Here is a 22,646-nt window from a genome sequence, read left to right as displayed (position 1 = left end):
GCAATGGTGGAGCTGGGGATGGGGGTGGGAGGAAATCACAGCCAAGCCTGTTCCTAACCTCATCCATCGCCCACACTTTCCAGCAGGGGTCTGGGGACAATGGTCAGGCTGATTTTTCTTCTCTGCCCAGAACGACCCCCCGCTACCACCCTGAGATCAACTCACTCACTCAACGTACAGCCGGCAAGGTCATATTTCCATTTCCCAAACTCACTCCACTTATGGGCTGCAAGACGCCATGAGGTGAGATTTCTGCTAGGGACTTGAACACCGAGAACTTACAGCACAGAAACAGGCCATTCGGTCCAACTGGTCTATGCTGGTGTTTATGCTCACATGAGCCTCCTCCCACCCTTCTTTATCTAACCCTATCAGCATATCCTTCTATTTCTTTCTCCTCCTTGTTTATCTAGCACCTATGCGATTCGCCTCAACTATTCCTTGCGGTAGCAAGTTCCACATTCTCCCCACTTTCTGGGTAAAGAAATTTCTTCTGAATTCCTTATTCGATTTATTAGCGATTATTTTATATTGGACTTCCTCACATGTGGAAACATCTTCTCTACGTCGATCCGATCGAACCCCCTTCATAATCTTAAAGGTCACCTCTCAGCCTTCTCTTCTAGGAAAAAAGAATCTCAGCCTGGTCAGTCTTTCCTAATAGTTATAACCTCTCAGTTCTGGTATCATCCTTGTAAATCTTTCATCACTTCAAGACCGAGCCCCCAGAAGGATTTACCGACTGTGTTAAGCAGACGAGTGTACAGTGTTCTAGTGGTTGGAGCTGCCTGATTTACACTGCTCACAGCTCTCCGCTCGCTGTCACCATGCTCTTAATCTGAACCATATTTTTTTGGTATGTGTGGAGAAACCATGCCCATGTCGAAGGTTGCATGTGCTGTTCTATAATACATTAAAAGTCTTCGGGTGTCTATCCACACTTACTGCCTACAAAACTTTGTTTTGGTCCTACTACCGTCAGCTTTTTCCATAATGAATGCCAATGACTGCATTCAGAATGGAAACTGCAGAGAAAGCAACTCTGTTTCCCAAAATGCTATAAATTTCACTACTTAATTATAAATAATATCAAAGTATTATAATAAAAACAAGGATAGAATGTATGGCTTTAAAACGCACCCTGGTCCAGTTATTCCCCGCCCTCTAACCCATCACCTGAAGGCCATACTTGGTCAGGGCTCCCCATGTGCAACGCCATGGATCATAGAATCATACAACACAGGAGGCCACCTTTCGGCCCATTGTGCCTGTGCCAGCTCTTTGAAAGAGCAGCCCAATTAGTCCCATTCACCTGCACTCTCTCATAGATCTGCAATTTGTCTATAACTGAAATTTTGTTTCAAACTTTGGCCTATATCTGTAAGGTGCCTTAGGACATTCTAAGGACATGAAAGGCGCTATATAAATGTAAGCTGTATTTTTCTCTTCCTAAGTCATGTTGTAGCCAGATGAAATGGAGCTGAAATGGCCCCACAGCTGGCAAGAATTTAAATTGCACGCCCTCCAAAAAGATGCCAGGGTGCCACGTGCCCAAAAGGCGGCTTCACTTTGTGCTTGCATCAATTTGGAGTGTCAGGATTAACCAAAGGAACACTAGAATTGCAACATCAGACGCAGGCAGGCGCCAGTCCTACTTCTACCTTTAGTTTCCAGTGTGAACTCTGTATGAGAACCATTGGTAGACATCGAGGAGAGATGGCTCCGGGTGAAAGGAAAAGTGCTCTGAAAATGTGCCACCCCATCCCCCAGAGGGAGACCTTCGTGCCTTCTGGCTGTGATTGTTGTGAAATTGATTCTCGGAACTGAAAGGACGCTGTTGTACATAGTTCCCATATTCAGGGACAAAACTACAGTTAGCACTGGCGTGTACTGATGCTTTCAGTGCTGAACTTCCTCCGGATCTTGTGAAACACGAGACTAGTCTTACGTCAACTAACAACTGCGAGACTGAAACGCTCATTTATTTTTTCCGCAACATTTGGCAACGAAATTAAGTTGTACGAACACCAGCGCACGGGCGCGCTGTACCGGCACACTAATATTAGCAATCGCACTGTATGATTATCAGTGTGCAATCGCACTGTATGAATACCAGCGTACAATCACACTGCAATATTAGCGTATAATCGCACTGCAACATTAGCGTATAATCGCACTGCAACATTAGCGTATAATCGCACTGCAACATTAGCGTATAATCGCACTGCAACATTAGCGTATAATCGCACTGCAACATTAGCGTATAATCGCACTGCAACATTAGCGTATAATCGCACTGCAACATCAGCGAACAATTGCACTGTATGAATATTACCATTCAAAAGCTTACCGCTGACATAACATTCACGGCATGGAGAGTAATTTTTTTTTTTTTTTGAGGACATGCAGGCAGTGGGGAACCTATGAACACAAATGGAAAATCACTGGCTGTGGCCATGCAATTGTCCAACCTGCACAGCTGTTGGGCGATGGCCCTCTTGCCACTTGGAAAATGAACCCCTTAATGTGCTGCACAGTGCCCCCTGGTGGCAGGAAACAATGACCGCGTTTCAATTCACTCCATGGGTCCTCCCACCAAAGAAAAGAAATCCACACCCCGGACTGGTAGGTACAATGCCTACGAGGTATCACAGAGGAAGACAGGAAACGCTCTGCTGTAGGAATGCGTTGACAATGGGCAGAATTACTAGACTGACTATGCTCACAATGCATGTTTTGCATGTTTAAAACTCCCGCACAAAGCACCATTATATTAGGCAAATCTCACCGTGCTTTGCCAGTGGTTGCCACCCGTAACCTCACTAATTTACTTGCTGCTAAATCAGTCCATGGGAGAGGATGGTTAGGTTCCTCACAACACACAAAGTGAAGCTAAAAGGACAAGAACTCATTTATGGCCAAAGGGACAGCACAGCTCACCAAGGACCAACACTTACCGCTTCTGAGTTGTCGATGAACGGGTCTGTTTCATCGTAGCCGTACCCCATGTCAATTAAATCCTGCATGCGGTCTTTCCGTCGCTTGTGGTTCTTTTGACCCTGCAATTCGCAGAAGTTATTTAGATTGCTTCTCCAAGTTAAGGGGAGAAATGAGGGCTGGAAGATTTTTAATAAATTATAGATATATTTGTCGCTATCTTGTGGCATAGTCAGAGGTTTATGCCTAGTTGGGCACTTATGCCTGGTACAAAAAGGAAGGCAGTCATTTCACGCAGGTTTTTTTCCCACACTGGCGAACCTACAGAACTCTGTTGCGGTTTCTTACTTGCTCATGACCAGTGAAATCCGACAACTGTGCAACAATGAAGCACTGTATCTTCACATATAATTCAACAAATTGGGTCTGTGGGGGAAATGTTCACTGATTCATTCACTGAAGAGAAAAAACGTTATTACCTTCGAATGATCACTTTAGTTCAGCAGCAGTTCGAATGTCACACGTGTTTAATATCCAAGAGTTTGGAAATTGAAGTTGGTCCCCTTCAGTTTCATAACATCCCCAGGGATTGATTGCATCACTGTTCACAGGCACAGGCCAGGAGCAGGGCCAGAGAGGACTTGGGAAACTACCTGAGCAGAAACAGCCAGCTGCTGGACAGCTTCTTGCTGGGCACTGAGCCCATACTCAGAGGCCTGAAGCGTTTCTGCATCCTGTTCAGCAGCTCATTATTTCTCTCTTGTATGGGGATCTGCTCGGCGTGATTAAAAACACAGCCGCACTGATCATTTCATCCAAACCAGGCCGATACTGCTGTCCTTTGGATAAGATGTTAAACTGAGGCCCCGTCTGCCCTCTCAGGTGGATGTAAAAGATTCCACAGCACCATTCATAGAGCAGGGGAGTTCTCCCCGGTGTCCTGCCCAACTTTTATCACTCGACCAACAACACTAAAAACAGATTATCTGGTCATTACCACATTGCTGTTAGTGGGATCTTGCTGTGTGCAAAATGGCTGCCATGTTTCCTACATTATAACAGTGACTACACTTCAAAAGTACTTTATTAGCAAAGTACTTTGGGACATCCTGAGGATGTGAATGGCGCTATTGAAATGCAAGTTCTATCTTTCTTAAAAGGTGCAGAGTTGGTGTGTACATATTCTCAGCGTCTGCTGATGCATCACTCTCGCGCACTCACGCCCGCACCCCGTTGCACCCACAACACTCACGTATTTTTCCTCAAGTTTCTTTGCTAAAGCTTCCACTTCCTTCCTCTCTTTCTCCTCATCATTGAAGGGTTCTTCAGGATTGGCAGAATTTCTCTGTTGAAACAACAATTAAAAAAAGGTTTGTATGAGGTGTGTGGGAGGCAGGCTGATAACCGATATCAGAGTGCTCTCCTGATGTCTCAGTTGGGTACTTGCACTGCCTGCCCAATGAGATACTGACCCAAATAGACCATGGACATCCCAGGTTTGAGTGCATGAGTTAGTTGATTTAAAGTAGGGCAGCGGGAGTAATGCTACGATTAGCCTGAATGCCCCTAATGTAGAAAAAGAAACCAGCCAGAGTTCCTGTTGCAGACCTGTACAGAGGTTTACGGGGTGATCTAATTGAGGTGTTCAAGATGATTAAAGGAGTTGATAGGGTTGATAGAGAGAAATGATTTCCTCTGGTGGGTGAGTCCAGAACAAGGGGGCGTAACCTTAAAATTAGTTTGGGATTATGTCAGAAAGCACTTCCTCACACCAAGTGTAGTGGAAATATCGAAATCTCCCCAAAAAAACTGTTGAGACTGGGGTCAATTGAAAATTTCAAAACTGATTTTTGTTAGGTAAGGGTATTAAGTGATATGGAACCAAGACCCAAGATGGATAAATGGAGTTAAGATACAGATCAGCCATGATCTAATTGAATAGCGGAACAGGCTCGAGGGACTGAATGGCTTACTCCTATTTCTAACAGGCGGAAATATTCCACAAAAAACCCGTTAAACCTGTAAGAAATAATTAGCAATAAAATACTTACACTAACTTTTAGTCGCATCTGTCTTAAGCTGAACTGAGTGACTAGAATACCTATAATTTCCAATGATACTTTTCATGTGGATACAAAATTGGCTAGAGACAGAAAGCAGAGAGTAGCGGTGCAGTTATTTTTCAGGGAAGTATTTCAAAGTGTGCAGATGACGCGAAATTTGGGAATGTAGTAAATAATAAGACTTCAGGAGGACATAGACAGACTGACTGGTGAAACGGGCAGACACACGGCAGGTGAAATTCAATGCAGAGAAGTGTGAAGTGATACATTTTGGAAGCAAGAATGAGGAGAAGCAATATAAACGAAATGGTACAATTTTGAAGGGGGTGCAGGAACAGAGACACCTGGGGGTTTACATACACAAATCTTTGAAGGTGGCAGGACAGGTTGAGAAGGCTGTTATAAAAGCAAATGGGATCCTGGACTTTATTAATAGAGGCAGAGAAAACAAAAGCAAGGAAGTTATGCTAAACCTTTATAAAACATTCTTCAATTCTGGGCACCACACTTCAAACAAGATGTCAAGGCTTTAGAGAGAGTGCAGGTGAAATTTACTAGAATGGTGCCAGGGATGAGGGACTTCAGTTATGTGGAGAGACTGGAGAAGCTGGGACTGTCCTCCTTAGAACAGAGAAGGTTAAGGAGAGATTTGATAGAGGTGTTCGAAATCATGAACGGTTTCAACAGAGTAAATGAGAAACTGTTTCCAGTGGCAGAAGGGTCGGTAACCAGAGGATACAGATTTAAGGTGATCGGCAAAAGATCCAGAGGCGACATGAGGAAACATTTTTTTAATGCAGCGAGTTATAATGATCTGAAATGCACTGGCTGAAAGGGTGGTGGAAGCAGATTCAGTAGTAACTTTCAAAAGGGAAATGGACAAATACTTGAAATGGAAAAAATTAACAGGGCTATGGGGAATGAGGAGGAGAATGGGACTAATTGGATAGCTCTTTAAAAGAGCTGACACAGCCACGATGGGCCAAATGGCCTTCTCCTGTGCTATATCATACTATAATACTCAGCAACCCATTCGTTCTAATTAGAATCAGGTACAATGTCACTCCCAAACTAATACCTTATGTAACTTTAGGTAGGAGGGACTGGAAGAGTCGATGCCTCTTACCCCCCCTCCCCCCACCATCCCTGGGAAGATTGACAACCCCACTGATTGGGGAGTCCGTGTAGCAGTGGGGGTTAGAGAACAACAGTTTGCCGAGTACTAACTGAAGATTTAGTTGCTGTACATTTAGAGCCAGACTGTCAGCCGCAAAGTACAAAAATGGCCAAACAAAACAACTTGCATTTATATAGCACCTTTAACGTAGTAAAATGTCCCAAGGCGCTTCACAGGAGCGATTATAAAACAAAATTTGACACCGAGCCACATAAGGAAATATTAGGACAGGTGACCAAACGCTTGGTTAAAGAGTTGTAAACAATTTTACAACACCAAGTTACAGTCCAACGATTTTATTTTTAATCCCACAAGCTTTCGGGGGCTTTCCCCTTCCTCAGGCGGTGTGGAAAAATTTAGGTAGGAGGGACTGGAAGAGTCTCCTCATTCCTCATTTTCCACACCGCCTGAGGAAGGGGAAAGCCCCCGAAAGCTTGTGGGATTAAAAATAAAATCGTTGGACTATAACTTGGTGTTGTAAAATTGTTTACAATTGTTAACCCCAGTCCATCACCGGCATCTCCACATCTTGGTTAAAGAGGTAAGTTTTAAAGAGCGTCTTAAAGGAAGAGAGAGAGGTAGAGAGGTTTAGGGGGGGAATTCCAGAGCTTAGGGCCTCGGCAGCTGAAAGCACGGCCGCCAATGGTGGAGTGATGAAAATCGGGGATGCACAAGAGGCCAGAATTGGAGGAGTGCAGAGATCTCGGAGGGCTGTACGGCTGGAGGAGGTTACAGAGATAGTAAGGGGCGAGGGCCATGGAGGGATTTGAAAACAAGGATGAGAATTTTAAAATCGAGGCGCTCATGAACCAGGAGAGCCAATGTAGGTCAGCGAGCACAGGGGTGATAAGAGAACAGGAATTGGTGCAAGTTAAGATTCGGGCAGCAGAGTTTTGGATGAGCTCAAGTTTATGGCGGGTGCAAGTTCCTCGGCAGGAAGATACCGATAGAATGTAAAACCTGTCCCTGTGCAGTTTTAACTGTTTTCAGTCAATGTGCTGCCAGTTCCCTTTGCCTATATCTCAGAGAAGCACTATAAACTGTGCTTGTAAATTGTAGGCTCCAAATCACCAACAAGCTTTTTTTTAAAAATCAACTTCAGTGTGGGACTGAGTGAGTGCTGCACTGTCAGAGGTGCAGTCTTTTGGGTAAGAACGTTAAAAAGAGATCCCATCTGCTTATTGAGGTGGCATGAACCTGCTGGGATACAGGTCCTCAGTGCTCCCTGCTACCTTAGCCAAAGCCCATTCTTCATGGGCGAGTGCAGTAATGAGTGTTGTCAAGTTATTCAGTTGTGGAGAGAGGGAGCCCTGAGCCTGTCCTCACCCGAGATCTACGTACCCTTTCCAGCAGGGCTCACTAGGCAGCCATCAGTAGCTGGAACCCTGGCTGTTCCCTCGACCTTTCACTATGCCTGAGGCAGTGAAGCCCCAAATTATGCCCTGCCTGTGATCAGCTAACTCAATGCAGACAAGGAATCGAATCTGGGTCTTTCTGATCTGTACGGCTCAGCTACACGTAGACTTTACACAGTATTTACAGCACAGAAACAGGCCATTCAGCCCAACAGGTCCATGCCAGTGTTTATGCTCCACACGAACCTCCTCCCACCTTACTTCATCTAACCCTATCAGCATATCCTTCTATTCCTTTCTCCCTCTTGTTTATCTAGCTTCCCCTTCAATGCATCTATGCTATTCATCTCAACCATTCCATGTGGTCACGAGTTTCACATTCCATCCACTAAATGAAGAACTTGCATTTATATAGTGCTTTTAATGACCTCAGGATGTCCCAAAGCACTTTACAGCCAATGAAGTGCTTTTGAAGTGCAGTCACTATTGTAATGTAGGAAACGCAACAGCCAATCTGCAGACAGCAAGGTCCCACAAACAGCAATGAGATAAAGACCAGAAAATCTGTTTTAGTGATAAATATTGGCCAGGACATCGGGGAGAACTCCCCTGCTCTTCTGCGAATAGTGTCATGGGATCGTTTACGTCCACCTGAGAGGGCAGATGGGGCCTCAGTTTAACAGCTCATCCGAAAGACAGCACCTCCGACAGTGCAGCACTCCCTCAGTGCGGCACTGGAGTGTCAGTCCGGATTATGTGCTCAAGTCTCTGGAGTGCCACTGGGTGAAGCATTACACAGACACTGGATGGCAATGATTAAACTGACCTCCCGTACAGTGAATCGAAAGGTCATTGTTGGAAGCTTTTGCTTGGCATCTGGCAATTTTGATTTGTTGAAGTTAAAGAAAGTTGACAGGAGTCAACACCCACTGGGCACGTGATCATAGCGGGCACAGCTGCACAATTCGATTAGGGCCCTTGATCAATGTACAACATTCCAGAGACAGAGAGTTCAGTGGTGAGGCAGAACTACAACAAAAGCTTCCATTGAAAGCCCAGGAGCAAGTGGTTAAACTCAGTGCAGCTCTGTGCTGCCTCTTGCTAAATGGGACATTTGCTTTGTTTACACTGAATAAGTTTATCAAAAGAAAACACATTTTGCATTTGACATTTCTCCATTCCTGTTCTAGAGCCACCAACTCGATTCCTGGTCTTATCTCAACCAGGGTGGCAGTATGAGCGCTAAGAGTGGCCTGGCTTTCGGGATGGGGGAAGGAGAAGAGAAACCAGGATCCTCTGTGATGCCCTTCACTGCGAATGGGAAGGGTGGGGGGATAAGAACCAAAGAATATGGCTCAGTTATGATGTTCTCCAGTCGATTAGCTTTCCAACACTTAGCATCTGGGATCACACAGGAAAAAAGGGCACTTGGTACAAGATGGGAAATGGTGCTCGTGTAACTCCACGGATATATATCAATCCTCACACTCCACAAATTGGAACAAAACTATGTAGATGGAAAACATGCAAATTTCAAACGACAGAAAATGCTGAGCGTTAATATTTCCCTCAGTGAATGATTACAGCTGAACGGTTAACCTACAGGCTGATTAACCGAGCAAATTTTCTGTTTTAAGATAAAATCAGACCTTTGCGATGCAAACGCACTACATAGTAAAGATTAAAATGAAAAAACTTACAACAATTCCATACGTTTCAACTTATAGCTTTTGTACATTTCACTTCATTAAAAAACTCCCAACATTTTTAGCTAATAAAATCCACTGACACCTTTGCCACTATTAATTCCCACTCCATGCCAAATATATGAGCTATGCATTATGCTTAATTACTCCACTGCCACACGATTGTATCACAGTGCCTCAACATGGCACACAGCAGCTCAGAGGAGTTGAGTCCCCGCAAAATAACACAAACATCTTCATATTAAAAATCTTGACTGTGTGCACTTCCTGCGTCAACATTTCCATTTTAAATTCCTATAGCCATATTTATAATGGGAACTGCCTATGTAAACATGTCACACTGTAATTACAGCCTCCTACCAGTGGTGGCACTGCAGCACCTCAGTTTTACAACAACTTGCATTTATATAAAAAGTAAAATATTGCAGATGCTGGAAATATGAAATAAAAACAGAAAATGCTGGAGAAGCTCAGCAAGTCAGGCAACAGCTGCGGAGAAAGAAAAAGAATTAACGTTTCAGGTCGAAGACCGTTTGTTCTTATTGCGCCTTTAATGTAGTAAAACGTCCCAAGACGTTTCACAGCACCATTAGCAGATAAAATTTGACACCAAGCCACATGAAGAGATATTAGGACAGGTGACCAAAAGCTTGGTCAAAGGGGGAGGGTTTAAATAGCGTCTTAAAGGAGGAGAGAGAGGCAGAGAGGTTTAGGGAGGGAATTCCAGAGCTTAGGGCCCAGACAGCAGAAGGTACGGTCGGCAATGGAGGAGCGATGAAAATCGGGGATGTGTAAGAGGCCAAAATTAGAGGAGCGCAGAGATCGCGGAGGTTTGGAGGAGGTTACAGAGATAGGGAGGAGTGAGGCCAGGAAGGGATTTGAAGATAAGGGTGAGAATTTCAAAATCAAGGCGTTGCCGGACTGGGAGCCAACGTAGGTCAGCAAGCACACGGGACTTCACCCATCGTCTCTCAGCTCCTCAGCCTGCACTGCAGAGATATTCCTGTGGTGAAACCAACTCTGCTTCCCAAATTGCCAAACATTTTGTTATTTAACTATATAAATAAATCAAGGTACTAAACAAAACTAAAGATAGAATGTATGACTTTAAAGTTGGCCTGAATTACATTGAGTATCCTGGTCCAATTTATCCTGTGCCCTCTAACCCCACTTCATGTTAAGACTACACTTGGGTCTTGACACACCTACCCGCTCTGGCCTACGCATGGCTCCAGTCTCTCGATATGCTGGTTGACTCTTAATGCTCTCAGATGTGTCCGAGTGAATCACTCAGTTGCCAGGGGAACTAGGGATGGGCAATAAATGCGGCCCTGCCAGTGTTACCCACATTCCGAGAACAAATTAAACAATTAAGCATTGAGTCGACATCTTCAGGAGGAGGAAGAGAGGCAAAACACAATAAAATAACACCAACTACCAAAGTTTCCGAGATTTGCAACCCCTGGACCAGATATTGCCTGCACAAGACCCTTACTCGAGAACCATACTGGTACATTTGAAAACATAAATAGCAGCTCCCGCACTGGATGTTGATAGAAAATGTTTGTTCCTTGATTGGAGAGGGCATTCCCCATGAACAGCAAAATCTGAATTAAGAGGATCCTAATCAGGAACGGACACAATATCATCTTCATGGTTCCCCCCCCGCAACCCCCATGGTTGAATAGGTAAGCATGCTACCGATGCGATACTGAACCAGGAGGTTCCAGGTTGGACCTCGATCGATACCGAATACCCTGATCTCGACCAGCATGTGTCTCAGTTAGTGAGGGAAGGTGCAAAGAAAAATCAGCGACAGGAAAAATTTGCATTTCTATAGCGCCTTTCACGGCCTCAGGACGTCTCAAAGCACTTTATAGCTGATGAAGTGCTTTCTGAAGTGTGGTCAGTGTTGTAATGCAAAGGGCCGGCATTTGACCGTAAAGTCATTGTGTGCAGATGGCGAGTGAGGCTGTGATGCCCTTCACAGTCAGCTAGCCAACATTCATTATCTAGGACCACACGTGAAAAGAGGCTACTTGGGCGGGATACGTGGCAGACGCCTTGCATCTGCGCAGCAAGAGTCAGTGTCTACCGGAAGAACTGGCGATCAAGTTGCAAAAAGAAATAAAAAGATTGCGATGTTTGGCTGAGAGAGAGAAAAAACAAGGTAAAATGCACCAGCTAATTGTTTATCAGGTGCTACTGAATGCATATGGTACTTAATCATTAACAGGAGAAAAAACTTCACAACAATCGAAACACCACAGCAACAGAGAGTTTCCGCAATGTCACAATGGCATCAGACGTGCCAACTTCCAGGAACTCTGTAAAATGTCAACATTGCCTACGGAGGCGGGGGGGGGGGGGTACAGGAATGGTCTCCTGTCCAGACAGCAAGAGATGACTGTACGGGATTAAATTCAATGCATCCCAACATGTAAATGAATTTCACAGGACGCAGAAAGACGATTCCACAGCAGGTTAAACTCCCTGCTTAACTTGAATTTCAACACAGCAACAGTCTTTGCTACGAGTTATTTTCGGAACATTAGGAACAGGAGTCAGCCATTCAGCCCATCAAGCCTGTTCAGCCACTCAATTATATCATGGCTGATCGGTACCTCAACTCCATTTATTTACATTAGCTCCATATCTCAATACATGGGAGCCGGAGTGGAAGTTCCGACTTCTCCAGACAAAACCACCTATAATTTGGACTCCAATTTCTGTGGGTTTTGATTGCATCACATTTCACTGTAAAGCATTAACCAGCCAATTCAGAGGCAAAGTCATTCACTGCATTCCGCAGAAACACATCATTGTTCAAAGCAGCAAGCAGACTCACATTTCTTGCTGTCACCTATAGGCCTGGCGCTGCCCCAACCTTCAAGCCTGGATCCCACTGCACTTTTTCAGCACCCAACCGTACATAATACACGAGCCGAATTGGTGACCATTTTATGAAGAAGACCTGCTGACCGCAAGTGCGAGCACAGCGCGGTCCGCAAGTGCGCTCACAAAGATGACCACAAGTGCAGATTGCACGGTGTATAAAATATTAAATGGTTTGGATCACGGTAACCCCAGAATATTACATCACAGTAAGCCAAGAAATTAGCATCAGAGGATTTAAATTAGTTTAAAAGTAAATAGTTGGAGAACTTCCTTACTCAAAGAGTGAGAATCGTATTGGCTAACTTGCCAGGCAGGGCAGAAGGGACAAAAAGATCAGGGACATTCAAGAGGCAGTGAGAAGCTGCAACAGCAGAGTTGGCTTACTAAATGCACGGGTCCAAACTACAGCTGATGAACCCCCAGCCCTGGAATTCCAGGCCTATTTGCGATCCTATTTCTTACTCGCTGGTTTGCCCTCTCTGAATCTGTGGGTCAGATCGGTTAGTATGCACAACTTCGCGAACATGTATGAGAGATGAGATTACTTCGCGGCGCCATCTTTTATCGATTGTGACTTTTCTTGTATGTCTATGAGAAGTTGGCCATTAATAACTACAAGTTTGGCTCAGTGGGTAGCAGTCTTGCCGGAGTCAGAAAATTGTGGGCTCGAGTCTCACTACGGGATTTGAGCACACAATCTAGGCTGACAATTCAGCGTCACATCGAACGAGTGCAGCGCAGTTGGAGGTGCCATCTTTCGGATGAGACATTAAACCGAAGATCTGTCTGCCTGTTCAGTTGGACATAAAAAATCCCATTGCACTAGCCAAGAGAAACAAAGAGTTCTCCCTGGTGTCCTGGTCAACATTTATCCCTCTACCAACACAATCAAACAGATGAACTGGTCATTTATCTCATTTGCTGTCTCTGGGATCTTTTGCTATGTACAAATTAGCAGCCCCTTGTAAAAGAAATCCTGACCACTTCAGTTTTAAGGTTACAGCAAGACTCGAATGCCAGCATTGCTTTAATTGTTTCCGATGAAAGTACTCCCACAGACTGTGCAAGTCCATGTGGATTTCAATCTGGGGTTTGAGAGCAACGATTGGCGAAAAGGCCATTTTTCTTACAATATAAAGACACAAACAAACAATGAAATATAAAAACCAAAAACCTCACTACGCTTATTCTCACCCTCACTCTAGCAGGTACACGTGGAGGGAGAGGGAGAGAATCACGAGGTTTGGTTAATAACAATGGATCATTCTGTGCATTCAATCAGCTGTCGAAGAGATGGATTGGTCATCAGACCTACAACCCTGGGTGTGCATCACCTCATCTGTACATCTTGGTTATGGGGTCCACGGGGCAGTGGAGATGGGGCCGGGGGGGGCGGAGTGGCGTCCGCGCGACGTAGAGGGGTCCGTGGGGGGGCGGCGCGGCGGAGTGGGGTCCGTGGGGGGGGGGGGCACGGCGGAGTGGGGTCCGTGGGGGGGGGGGCGCGGCGGAGTGGGGTCCGTAGGGGGGGGGGGGGCGCGGCGGAGTGGGGTCCGTGGGGGGGGGCGCGGCGGAGTGGGGTCCGTGGGGGGGGGGGGGGGGCGCGGCGGAGTGGGGTCCGTGGGGGGGGGGGGGGGGGGCGCGGCGGAGTGGGGTCCGTGGGGGGGGCGCGGCGGAGTGGGGTCCGTGGGGGGGGGCGCGGCGGAGTGGGGTCCGTGGGGGGGGGGGGGGCGCGGCGGAGTGGGGTCCGTGGGGGGGGGGCGCGGCGGAGTGGGGTCCGTGGGGGGGGGGGCGCGGCGGAGTGGGGTCCGTGGGGGGGGGGGGGGCGCGGCGGAGTGGGGTCCGTGGGGGGGGGGGGGGGGGGCGCGGCGGAGTGGGGTCCGTGGGGGGGGGGGGGGCGCGGCGGAGTGGGGTCCGTGGGGCGCGACGGAGTGGGGTCCGTGGGGGGGCGCGCGGCGGAGTGGGGTCCGTGGGGCGCGACGGAGTGGGGTCCGTGGGGGGGGGGCAGCGGAGTGGGGTCCGTGGGGGGGGGGCAGCGGAGTGGGGTCCGTGGGGGGGGGGCAGCGGAGTGGGGTCCGTGGGGGGGGGGCAGCGGAGTGGGGTCCGTGGGGGGGGGGCAGCGGAGTGGGGTCCGTGGGGGGGGGGCAGCGGAGTGGGGTCCGTGGGGGGGGGGCAGCGGAGTGGGGTCCGTGGGGGGGGGGCAGCGGAGTGGGGTCCGTGGGGGGGGGGCAGCGGAGTGGGGTCCGTGGGGGGGGGGGCAGCGGAGTGGGGTCCGTGGGGGGGGGGGGGCAGCGGAGTGGGGTCCGTGGGGGGGGGGGGGCAGCGGAGTGGGGTCCGTGGGGGGGGGGGGGCAGCGGAGTGGGGTCCGTGGGTGGGGGGGGCAGCGGAGTGGGGTCCGTGGGTGGGGGGGGCAGCGGAGTGGGGTCCGTGGGTGGGGGGGGCAGCGGAGTGGGGTCCGTGGGGGGGGGGGCAGCGGAGTGGGGTCCGTGGGGGGGGGGGCAGCGGAGTGGGGTCCGTGGGGGGGGGGCAGCGGAGTGGGGTCCGTGGGGGGGGGGCAGCGGAGTGGGGTCCGTGGGGGGGGGGGGCAGCGGAGTGGGGTCCGTGGGGGGGGGGGCAGCGGAGTGGGGTCCGTGGGGGGGGGGGCAGCGGAGTGGGGTCCGTGGGGGGGGGGGCAGCGGAGTGGGGTCCGTGGGGGGGGGGGGCAGCGGAGTGGGGTCCGTGGGGGGGGGGGGGGCAGCGGAGTGGGGTCCGTGGGGGGGGGGCAGCGGAGTGGGGTCCGTGGGGGGGGGGGGCAGCGGAGTGGGGTCCGTGGGGGGGGGGGGGGGGCAGCGGAGTGGGGTCCGTGGGGGGGGGGGGGGGGCAGCGGAGTGGGGTCCGTGGGGGGGGGGGGGGCAGCGGAGTGGGGTCCGTGGGGGGGGGGGGGGGCAGCGGAGTGGGGTCCGTGGGGGGGGGGGGGGCAGCGGAGTGGGGTCCGTGGGGGGGGGGGGGCAGCGGAGTGGGGTCCGTGGGGAGGGGGGCAGCGGAGTGGGGTCCGTGGGGGGGGGGGCAGCGGAGTGGGGTCCGTGGGGGGGGGGCAGCGGAGTGGGGTCCGTGGGGGGGTGGGGCAGCGGAGTGGGGTCCGTGGGGGGGGGGGGGGCAGCGGAGTGGGGTCCGTGGGGGGGGGGGCAGCGGAGTGGGGTCCGTGGGGGGGGGGCAGCGGAGTGGGGTCCGTGGGGGTAACAGTAATCCCAAAACACCAGGAGAGATCCCAGGGAATAACGAACGGACCTGCCCTCCTCCGGCCCCCCGGTCACTGGGCGCTGAGGTCCCGGGTCCGCGGCGCTTACCTTGGCCTCCCGCAGTAGCTCACTGTAGTTGTACTCGGTGTTGCTCCGGTCGCTCGGCTCGTTCAGCCTCAGGCTGAACCGCACGTTGCCCAGATCGCCCCGCTCCTCTCGCCGCTTCTTCTTGGCAGCGGTGGGAGGCGCGGGCACGGCGGCGGGCGCGCTCACGGTGCTGAAGACCACCCTCCGGGGTTCTGCCATGTCTGCGCGGGCCGGGCCTGCAGCGCCAGGCCGAGGCCGGGGCCGGGGCCAGGCCGCTGGGTCGCTGCAAGCGCGATCAAACCCCCCTCCCCTCACCGAGCCAGCACCAGCGCCGCCATCTTGCGCGTCACGACGTCACGGCAAATGCGCACGCATCTCACGTTACGTCATGCCATGCCGTGATTACGTCACCTAAATATAACGTTGCATCATCGTGACATTACGTTTCTGACACGTCACTTGTCAATCAACTGTTTAGTGACGTCATGGGCTGGAGTCTCATTTGCTTTTTGCATTGAGGCCTGAATGGACTTTGTTCCAAGGGGAGGGGAGAAAACCTGGAGGGACGCAATAAGTTGTCGGAGGATAAAGAAAGACGTGCATTTCTATAGCGCCTTTCCCCACCTCAGCATGTCCAAAAGTGCTTTACAGCCAATGAAGTTATTTTGTGTTATCGTCACTGTTGTAATGTCGGAAACGTGGCAGCCAATTTGAGCACAGCAAGGTCCCATAAACAGCAATGTGATAATGATCATAATCTGTTTTAGTGATGTTGGTTGAGGGATAAATATTGGCCAGGACACCGGAGAGAACTCCCCTGCTCTTCTTCAAAATAGTGCCATGCGATATTTTTCATGCACCTGAGAGGGAATGCGAGGCGGGGCCTTGGTTTAATGTCTCATCCAAAAGACGGCACTCCGACAGTGCAGCACTCCCTCAGTACTGCACTGGAATGTCAGCCTAAATTTTGTGCTGAAGTCTCTGGAGGGGGACTTTAACCCATGACCTTCTGACTCAGAGGCGAGAGTGCAACCCACTGAGCCACGGCTAACACATAAACTTGGATTTAAAAAAAATATATAAAAGCAGCGCAAACGCACAAGCAAATGCCAAGGCTTATTTTTATCACTGGAAGCTTTGTAGAAGTAGATGTGAGCTTCTTGCTGCATTTGGTGCAATCCCCTGAACACTGACCGCTCCTCAATGTGTTTGTGTCGGTTACAGACATCAGTCTAGGTAGAAATGCATACATAACTTCCAAAAAGATTGTAACACAGTCACACGTAAAATTTAAAATCTGTTTCACGGAATTGGATAAATAATTGAAAAGAAAAAAATTGCAGGGCTACGGGGAAAGAACTGGGGATTGGGACTAATTGGATAGCTCTTTCAAAGAGCTGGTACAAGGTACGATGGGCTGAATGGCCTCCTTCTGCGCTGTATGATTCTATGAAGTTTCTCATGTAAGGTGTGAGTGTTAATATCAAAAAAATTAACTCTCAGGGGACTTGCATATGAATGGTTTTGTATGGTAATTCTATGTTTACTAGAAAAGAAAATGGTTGTGCTAGACATGGTAGGGCCAAATTTACAAATGAGCACACCCCAATGCAGAGCTGTGTACGATGGGGGCGTGTATCAGGGGTTTAATGGACAGAAAGTCACCAGGGTCATAAATCAGCTGCACTAATGTCTGTGCACAAAGTCCCAACATGCGCTCCCCTCCTGCAAAGGTCTGCACTGGGAGCACTGAACTGTAACATTTACCCCAGAGTTAATTAGGATTCGGCTTGACCCAAAATGATTTAATCATACGTGACCCGCTCACTATGACACATGGATCCAGCACTTTGCTCCAAAAGGGTGGACACGCCTGTTTTAAACCAAACCAGAAATCTCATTTACTGGTTAGTCATTTGGAAGAGTCACTGCATCCCACACCACAAAAATCTTTTGCTGATTTTTGTTTTCCTAAATTACCAGATGCAAAATAATTTTTAGAAACAAATATAAACTGGAGTAAGTCGGCTGTGAATTGGGTGTCAGTTGTGGCTCAGTGGTTGCATAAACTTGGCTTGTATTTCCTTGAGTATAGAAGATTAAGGGATGATCTGATCGAGGTGTTTAAAATGTTAAAAGGATTCAATAGGGTAGATACAGAGAAACCTTTTCCTCTGGTGGGGAAATCAAGAACAAGAAGACATAATCTTAAAATTAGAGCTTGGCGTTCAGGAGCGAAATCAGGAAGCAGTTTTTCACACAAAGGATAATAGAAATCTGGAACACTCTCCCAAAAAAAGGCTGTGGATGCTGGGGGTCAATTGGAGCTTCCAAGACCGAGATTGACAAATTTTTGTGAGGTAAGAGTAACAAGGGATATGGAGCAAAGGCGGGTAAATGAAATTGAGGTACAGATCAGCCATGATAATTGAATGGCGGAGCAGGCTCGAGGGGTTGAATGGCCTCCTCCTGTTCCTATTAAGGGGCGTTAAGAGAAGCTCACTGACATTCGAATAAAGACAGCAAGTAACGACAAGAACAATCGGTAATCCCACCTTCATTCTTCGATTGTTTTTTTGTCCTGTGATCATTGAAGCTGTAGAGTGGGTGGGGACAGGGCGACATTAATAGGTTTTCCCTATCACCTTAGAAATTGTGATTAAGAAACAGTTGGACAGTTTTGCTGGTAAATGCTGGATCTGCTCAGGAGCTAGTTCCAGATGGTGCTTATTCTGGCAGCCTTTGGTTTCTCTACTGTCATTAACTACCCTTTGTCCTCGAGCTCTCTTAATGTTGTTGCTGGTTTTTCCTGCTGCTGTGCTGTGTACTGTCCTCTTGCTCCAAGCCACCAACATCCAGCTATCTGCCATTTTGCACATTAACTTTAAATTGGAGCAATCTGTCGTTCTGCCAAGTGCACTGGCCGACAGCAAAACCTTTGCTCTCTGGGGAAGAATAAAATTGATACAGACTGCAACAGCGGCCAACCTCAGCATATTTCCATGAGAGGGATGAGTGCAGAGACAGATTAGAAACCTATTTAAAACACAGAGAGAAACTGCCTTGCTGGTTTAGTGGCTAAATGAACTATTCAGTGTGGCACTGAGACATTCTGGTCACTTGCTCCCAGATTTAAAAATGCAGTCTGTGCTGGGTTGAACTCAGCGAAGATTAGCAGCCTTGGATCGCTTACTTTAAAGTGGACCTAGGTGAGGCAGAGTGGAGTTAGGAGAAATCGCTTTACGCGGAGTTGTTGGAATTCCTGTCACACAGAGAGACCAATATCTCTTTTAAGGAAAGAGTAAAAAGATCATGCATTTATATAGCACCTTTCACGACCTCAGGTGTCCCAAAGCGCTGGTGAAATCTGACAGTCAGTTCCTTCACAGGTAAACATGTGTTTCTGCAGGGCAGCAGGGTTTCACAAGTTCAGATGCTTTTGAATGCGCCTATAACAGCACTCTTATATAAATAACTGATTGCCAGAAAGTAACGACTGCGATTTGTGAGAGGGATTTAAGAAAGAAAGAACTTGCATTTATATTGCCCCTTTCACAACCTCAGGGTTTCTCAAAGTACTTTACAACCAATGAAGTACTTTTGATGTGTAGTCACTGTTGTAATGTAATGTAGGAAATGCGTCAGCCAATTTGCGCACAGCAAGCTCCCACAAACAACAATGAGAAAAATGACCAATGTAAAGGACATTCGTTAACCAGTAGGGTTTTTACAACAATCCGACAACTTCATGGTCACTTTTACTCAGACCAGCTTTTTATTTCCAGATTTTTGAAAAAAATTTGAATTAACCTGTATGCAAGATACTGAAAATTTCAAAACCTACAAGTACAGCTGTCCAACTGCAGGGAATTTAAATTCATTTCCAGAGGTTTAAACTAATTTGGCATGGGGTGGGGAACCAGAATGAAGCATGAGAAAGGAGAATGAAGGTAAACAGAGGACTGGGAGAAACAAACAGCATTAGAACAGGCACAACCAATGAAGTACTTTTGATGTGTAGTCACTGTTGTAATGTAATGTAGGAAATGCCGGCGCGGACACGATGGGCCGAAGGGCCTCTATCCGTGCTGTATGACTCTATGACAAAGGGCCGAATGGCCTCCTTCTGTGTTGTATCATTTTATGATTCCATAAGAATAAAGAGTAGTCTAGAAATAGGATGGAACAGACGGGGGAAAAATACAAAGCACGCTAAGACTAAGGCACAGATTTAAGATAATTGACGAAAAGCAAGGGGGGAGATGAGAATTTTTTTAACGCAGCAAGTTCTTATAGAAACATAGAAAGTAGAAGCAGGAGTCGGCCATTCAGCCCTTTGAGCCTGCTCCGCCATTCAATATGATCATGGCTGATCCTCTATCTCAATACCATATTCCCGCGCTCTCCCCATACCCCTTGATGCCTTTTGTGTCTAGAAATCTATCCAGCTCCTTCTTAAATATATTCAGTGACTTGGCTTCCACAGCCTTCTGCGGTAGAGAATTCCACAGGTTCTCCACTCTGAGTGAAGAAATTTCTCCTCCTCTCAGTCCTAAATGTCCTACCCCGTATCCTGAGACTGTGACCCCTCGTTCTGGACCCACCAGGCAGGGGAAACATCCTCCCTGCATCCAGTCTGTCTAACCCTGTCAGAATTTTGTATTTTCAATGAGATCCTCTATCATTCTTCTAAATTCGAGTGAATACAGGCCGAGTCGACCCAATCTCTCCTCATACGACAGTCCTGCCAACCCAGGAATCAGTCTGGTGAACATTCGCTGCACTCCCTCTATGGCAAGTATATCCTTTCTTAGGTAAGGAGACCAAAACTGCACACAATACTCCAGGTGTGATCTCACCAAGGCCCTGTATAACTGCAGTAAGACATCCTTGCTCCTGTACTCAAATCCTCTTGCAATGAAGGCCAACATACCATTTGCCCTCCTAACTGCTTGCTGCACCTGTATATTTGCTTTCAGTGACTGGTGTACAAAGACACCCAGGTCCCTTTGTACATCAACTTTCCCCAATCTATCAAGATTTAAATAATACTCTGCCTTTCTGTTTTTCCTTCCGAAGTGGATAACTTCAAATTTATCCACATTATACTGCATCTGCCATGTATTTGCCCACTCACTCAACTTGTCTAAATCGCCTTGAAGCCTCTTTGCATCCTCCTCACAACCCACAATCCCACCTAGTTTTGCGTCGTCAGCAAACTTGGAAATATTACATTTGGTTCCCTCATCCAAATCATTGAGATATATTGTGAATAGCTGGGGTCCAAGCACTGATCCCTGCGGTACCCCACTAGTCACTGCTGCCACCCCAAAAAAGACCTGTTTATTCCTGCTCTCTGTTTCCTGTCTGTTAACTAATTTTCAATCCATGCCAGTATATTACCCCCAATCCCATGTGCTTTAATTTTGCACACTAACCTCTTATGTGGGACTTTATCAAAGGCCTTCTGAAAATCCAAATAAACCACATCCACTGGTTCTCCCTTATCTATTCTACCAGTTACATCCTCAAAAAACTCCAGTAGGTTTGTCAAACATGATTTCCCTTTCATAAATCCATGTTGACTTTGTCTAATCCCATTGATATTTTCTAAGTGTCCTGTTATCGCATCCCTTATAATACTCTAGCATTTTCCCTACTACTGATGTTAGGCTAACCGGTCTGTAGTTCTCTGTTTTCTCTCTCCCTTCTTTTTTAAATAGTGGGGTTAAATTTGCCACCTTCCAATCTGCAGGAACTGATCCATAATCTATAGAATTTTGGAAGATGACGACTAATGCATCCACTATTTCCATTGCTACTCTTTTAGTACTCTGCGATGCAGATTATCAGGCTCTGGGGATTTATCGGCTTTCAGGCCCATTAATTTCTCCAGCACTTTTTTTTTACTAATACTAATTTCCTTTAATTCCTCCTTCTCACTAGTCCCTTGGTTCCCTAACATTTCTGGGAAGTTATTTATGTCCTCTTCCGTGAAGACAGAACCAAAGTATTTGTTTAATTGCTCTGCCATTTCCCTGTTCCCCATTATAAATTCTCCCATTTCTGACTGTAAGGGACCTACATTTGCCTTCGCTAATCTTTTTCTTTTTACATACTTGTAGAAGCTTTTACATCCGCTTTTATGTTCCTTGCAAGTTTACTCTCATACTCTGTTTTTCACTTTCCATCTTAATGAAGAATTCTATTATGTTATGGTCACTCTTCCCTAAAGGACCCCGCACAACAAGATTATTAATTAACCTCTTCTCATTACACAATACCCAATCTAGGATAGCCTGTTCCCTGGTTGGCTCCTCAATGTACTGGTTTAAAAAACCATCTCGTACACACTCCAGGAATTCATCCTCCACAGTATTATTGCTAATTTGGTTTGGCCAGTCTATATGCAGATTAAAGTCACCCATGATTACTGTAGTACTCTTGTTACATGCATTTCTAATTTCCTGTTTGATCCCATCCCCTATATTACCACTACTGTTTGGAGGCCGATAGACAACTCCCACCAGTGTTTTCTGCCCCTTGGTGCTTCTTAACTCCACCCAGACTGATTCTACATCTTGATTTTCTGAGCCAATATTCTTTCTAACTATTGCTCTGATTTCATCCTTTACTAACAACGCCACCCCATCTCCTTTTCCTTTTTGCCTGTCCTTCCTAAATATCGAATACCCTTGGATATTCAGCTCCCAGCCTTGGTCACCCAACAGCCATGTCTCTGCAATTGTTATAATATCATATCCATTTACATCTATTTGCGCTGTTACTTTGTCTACTTTATTACGAATGCTTCGTGCATTCAGATACAGTGCCTTTCGATTTGTCTTTTTAACATTTTTAGACATCTTAACATTTTATTGTGCTATGGCCCTATTTGTCTTATTACCATTTTTTCTTACCCTGACCCTATTTGTTGTCTTTTGTTTGTACGCTCTGTCCCTTCCTGACACAATCTGGTTATCCTTACTCCAATCACTTTCCTGCATTGCTTCTTTGTCTTTTCTCTTTAGCATTCTAGATTTCTCACCACCGGGACCCCCCCCCCGCTTATTTAGTTTAAAGCCCTATCTACCTCCCTAGTTATTCGATTCGCTAGAACTCTAGCCCCAGCCTGGTTCAGATGTAGTCCGTCCCAACGGAACAGCTCTCTCTTTCCCCAATACTGGTGACAGTGCCCCACAAATCGA

At 47.6% G+C, this 22,646-nt stretch overlaps 1 protein-coding gene across 3 annotated transcripts in view; it reads right to left on the bottom strand.

The window, feature by feature from the left end:
* The window catches only part of LOC137305747 (ubinuclein-2-like), a 69,069-nt gene extending 53,280 nt beyond the window's left edge, over window positions 1–15,789 (bottom strand). For 2 of the 3 annotated variants that reach the window (XM_067974694.1, XM_067974695.1), the window contains exons 1-3: window positions 15,460–15,789; window positions 4,190–4,282; window positions 2,958–3,059 (exon numbers count right to left, since the gene is read on the bottom strand). In XM_067974694.1, coding sequence (XP_067830795.1) covers window positions 2,958–3,059; window positions 4,190–4,282; window positions 15,460–15,657 — 393 coding nt within the window. In that variant the 5' untranslated portion in view covers window positions 15,658–15,789. The remainder of the gene's footprint in view (window positions 1–2,957; window positions 3,060–4,189; window positions 4,283–15,459) is intronic. The other variant, XM_067974696.1, reaches the window with a different exon arrangement.
* Between the last annotated feature and the right edge of the window lie 6,857 nt (window positions 15,790–22,646).

The sequence above is a fragment of the Heptranchias perlo genome, chromosome 40, assembly GCF_035084215.1.
Source record: "Heptranchias perlo isolate sHepPer1 chromosome 40, sHepPer1.hap1, whole genome shotgun sequence".
NCBI lineage: Eukaryota > Metazoa > Chordata > Chondrichthyes > Hexanchiformes > Hexanchidae > Heptranchias > Heptranchias perlo.
This window is presented reverse-complemented; position numbering and strand designations above follow the sequence as displayed.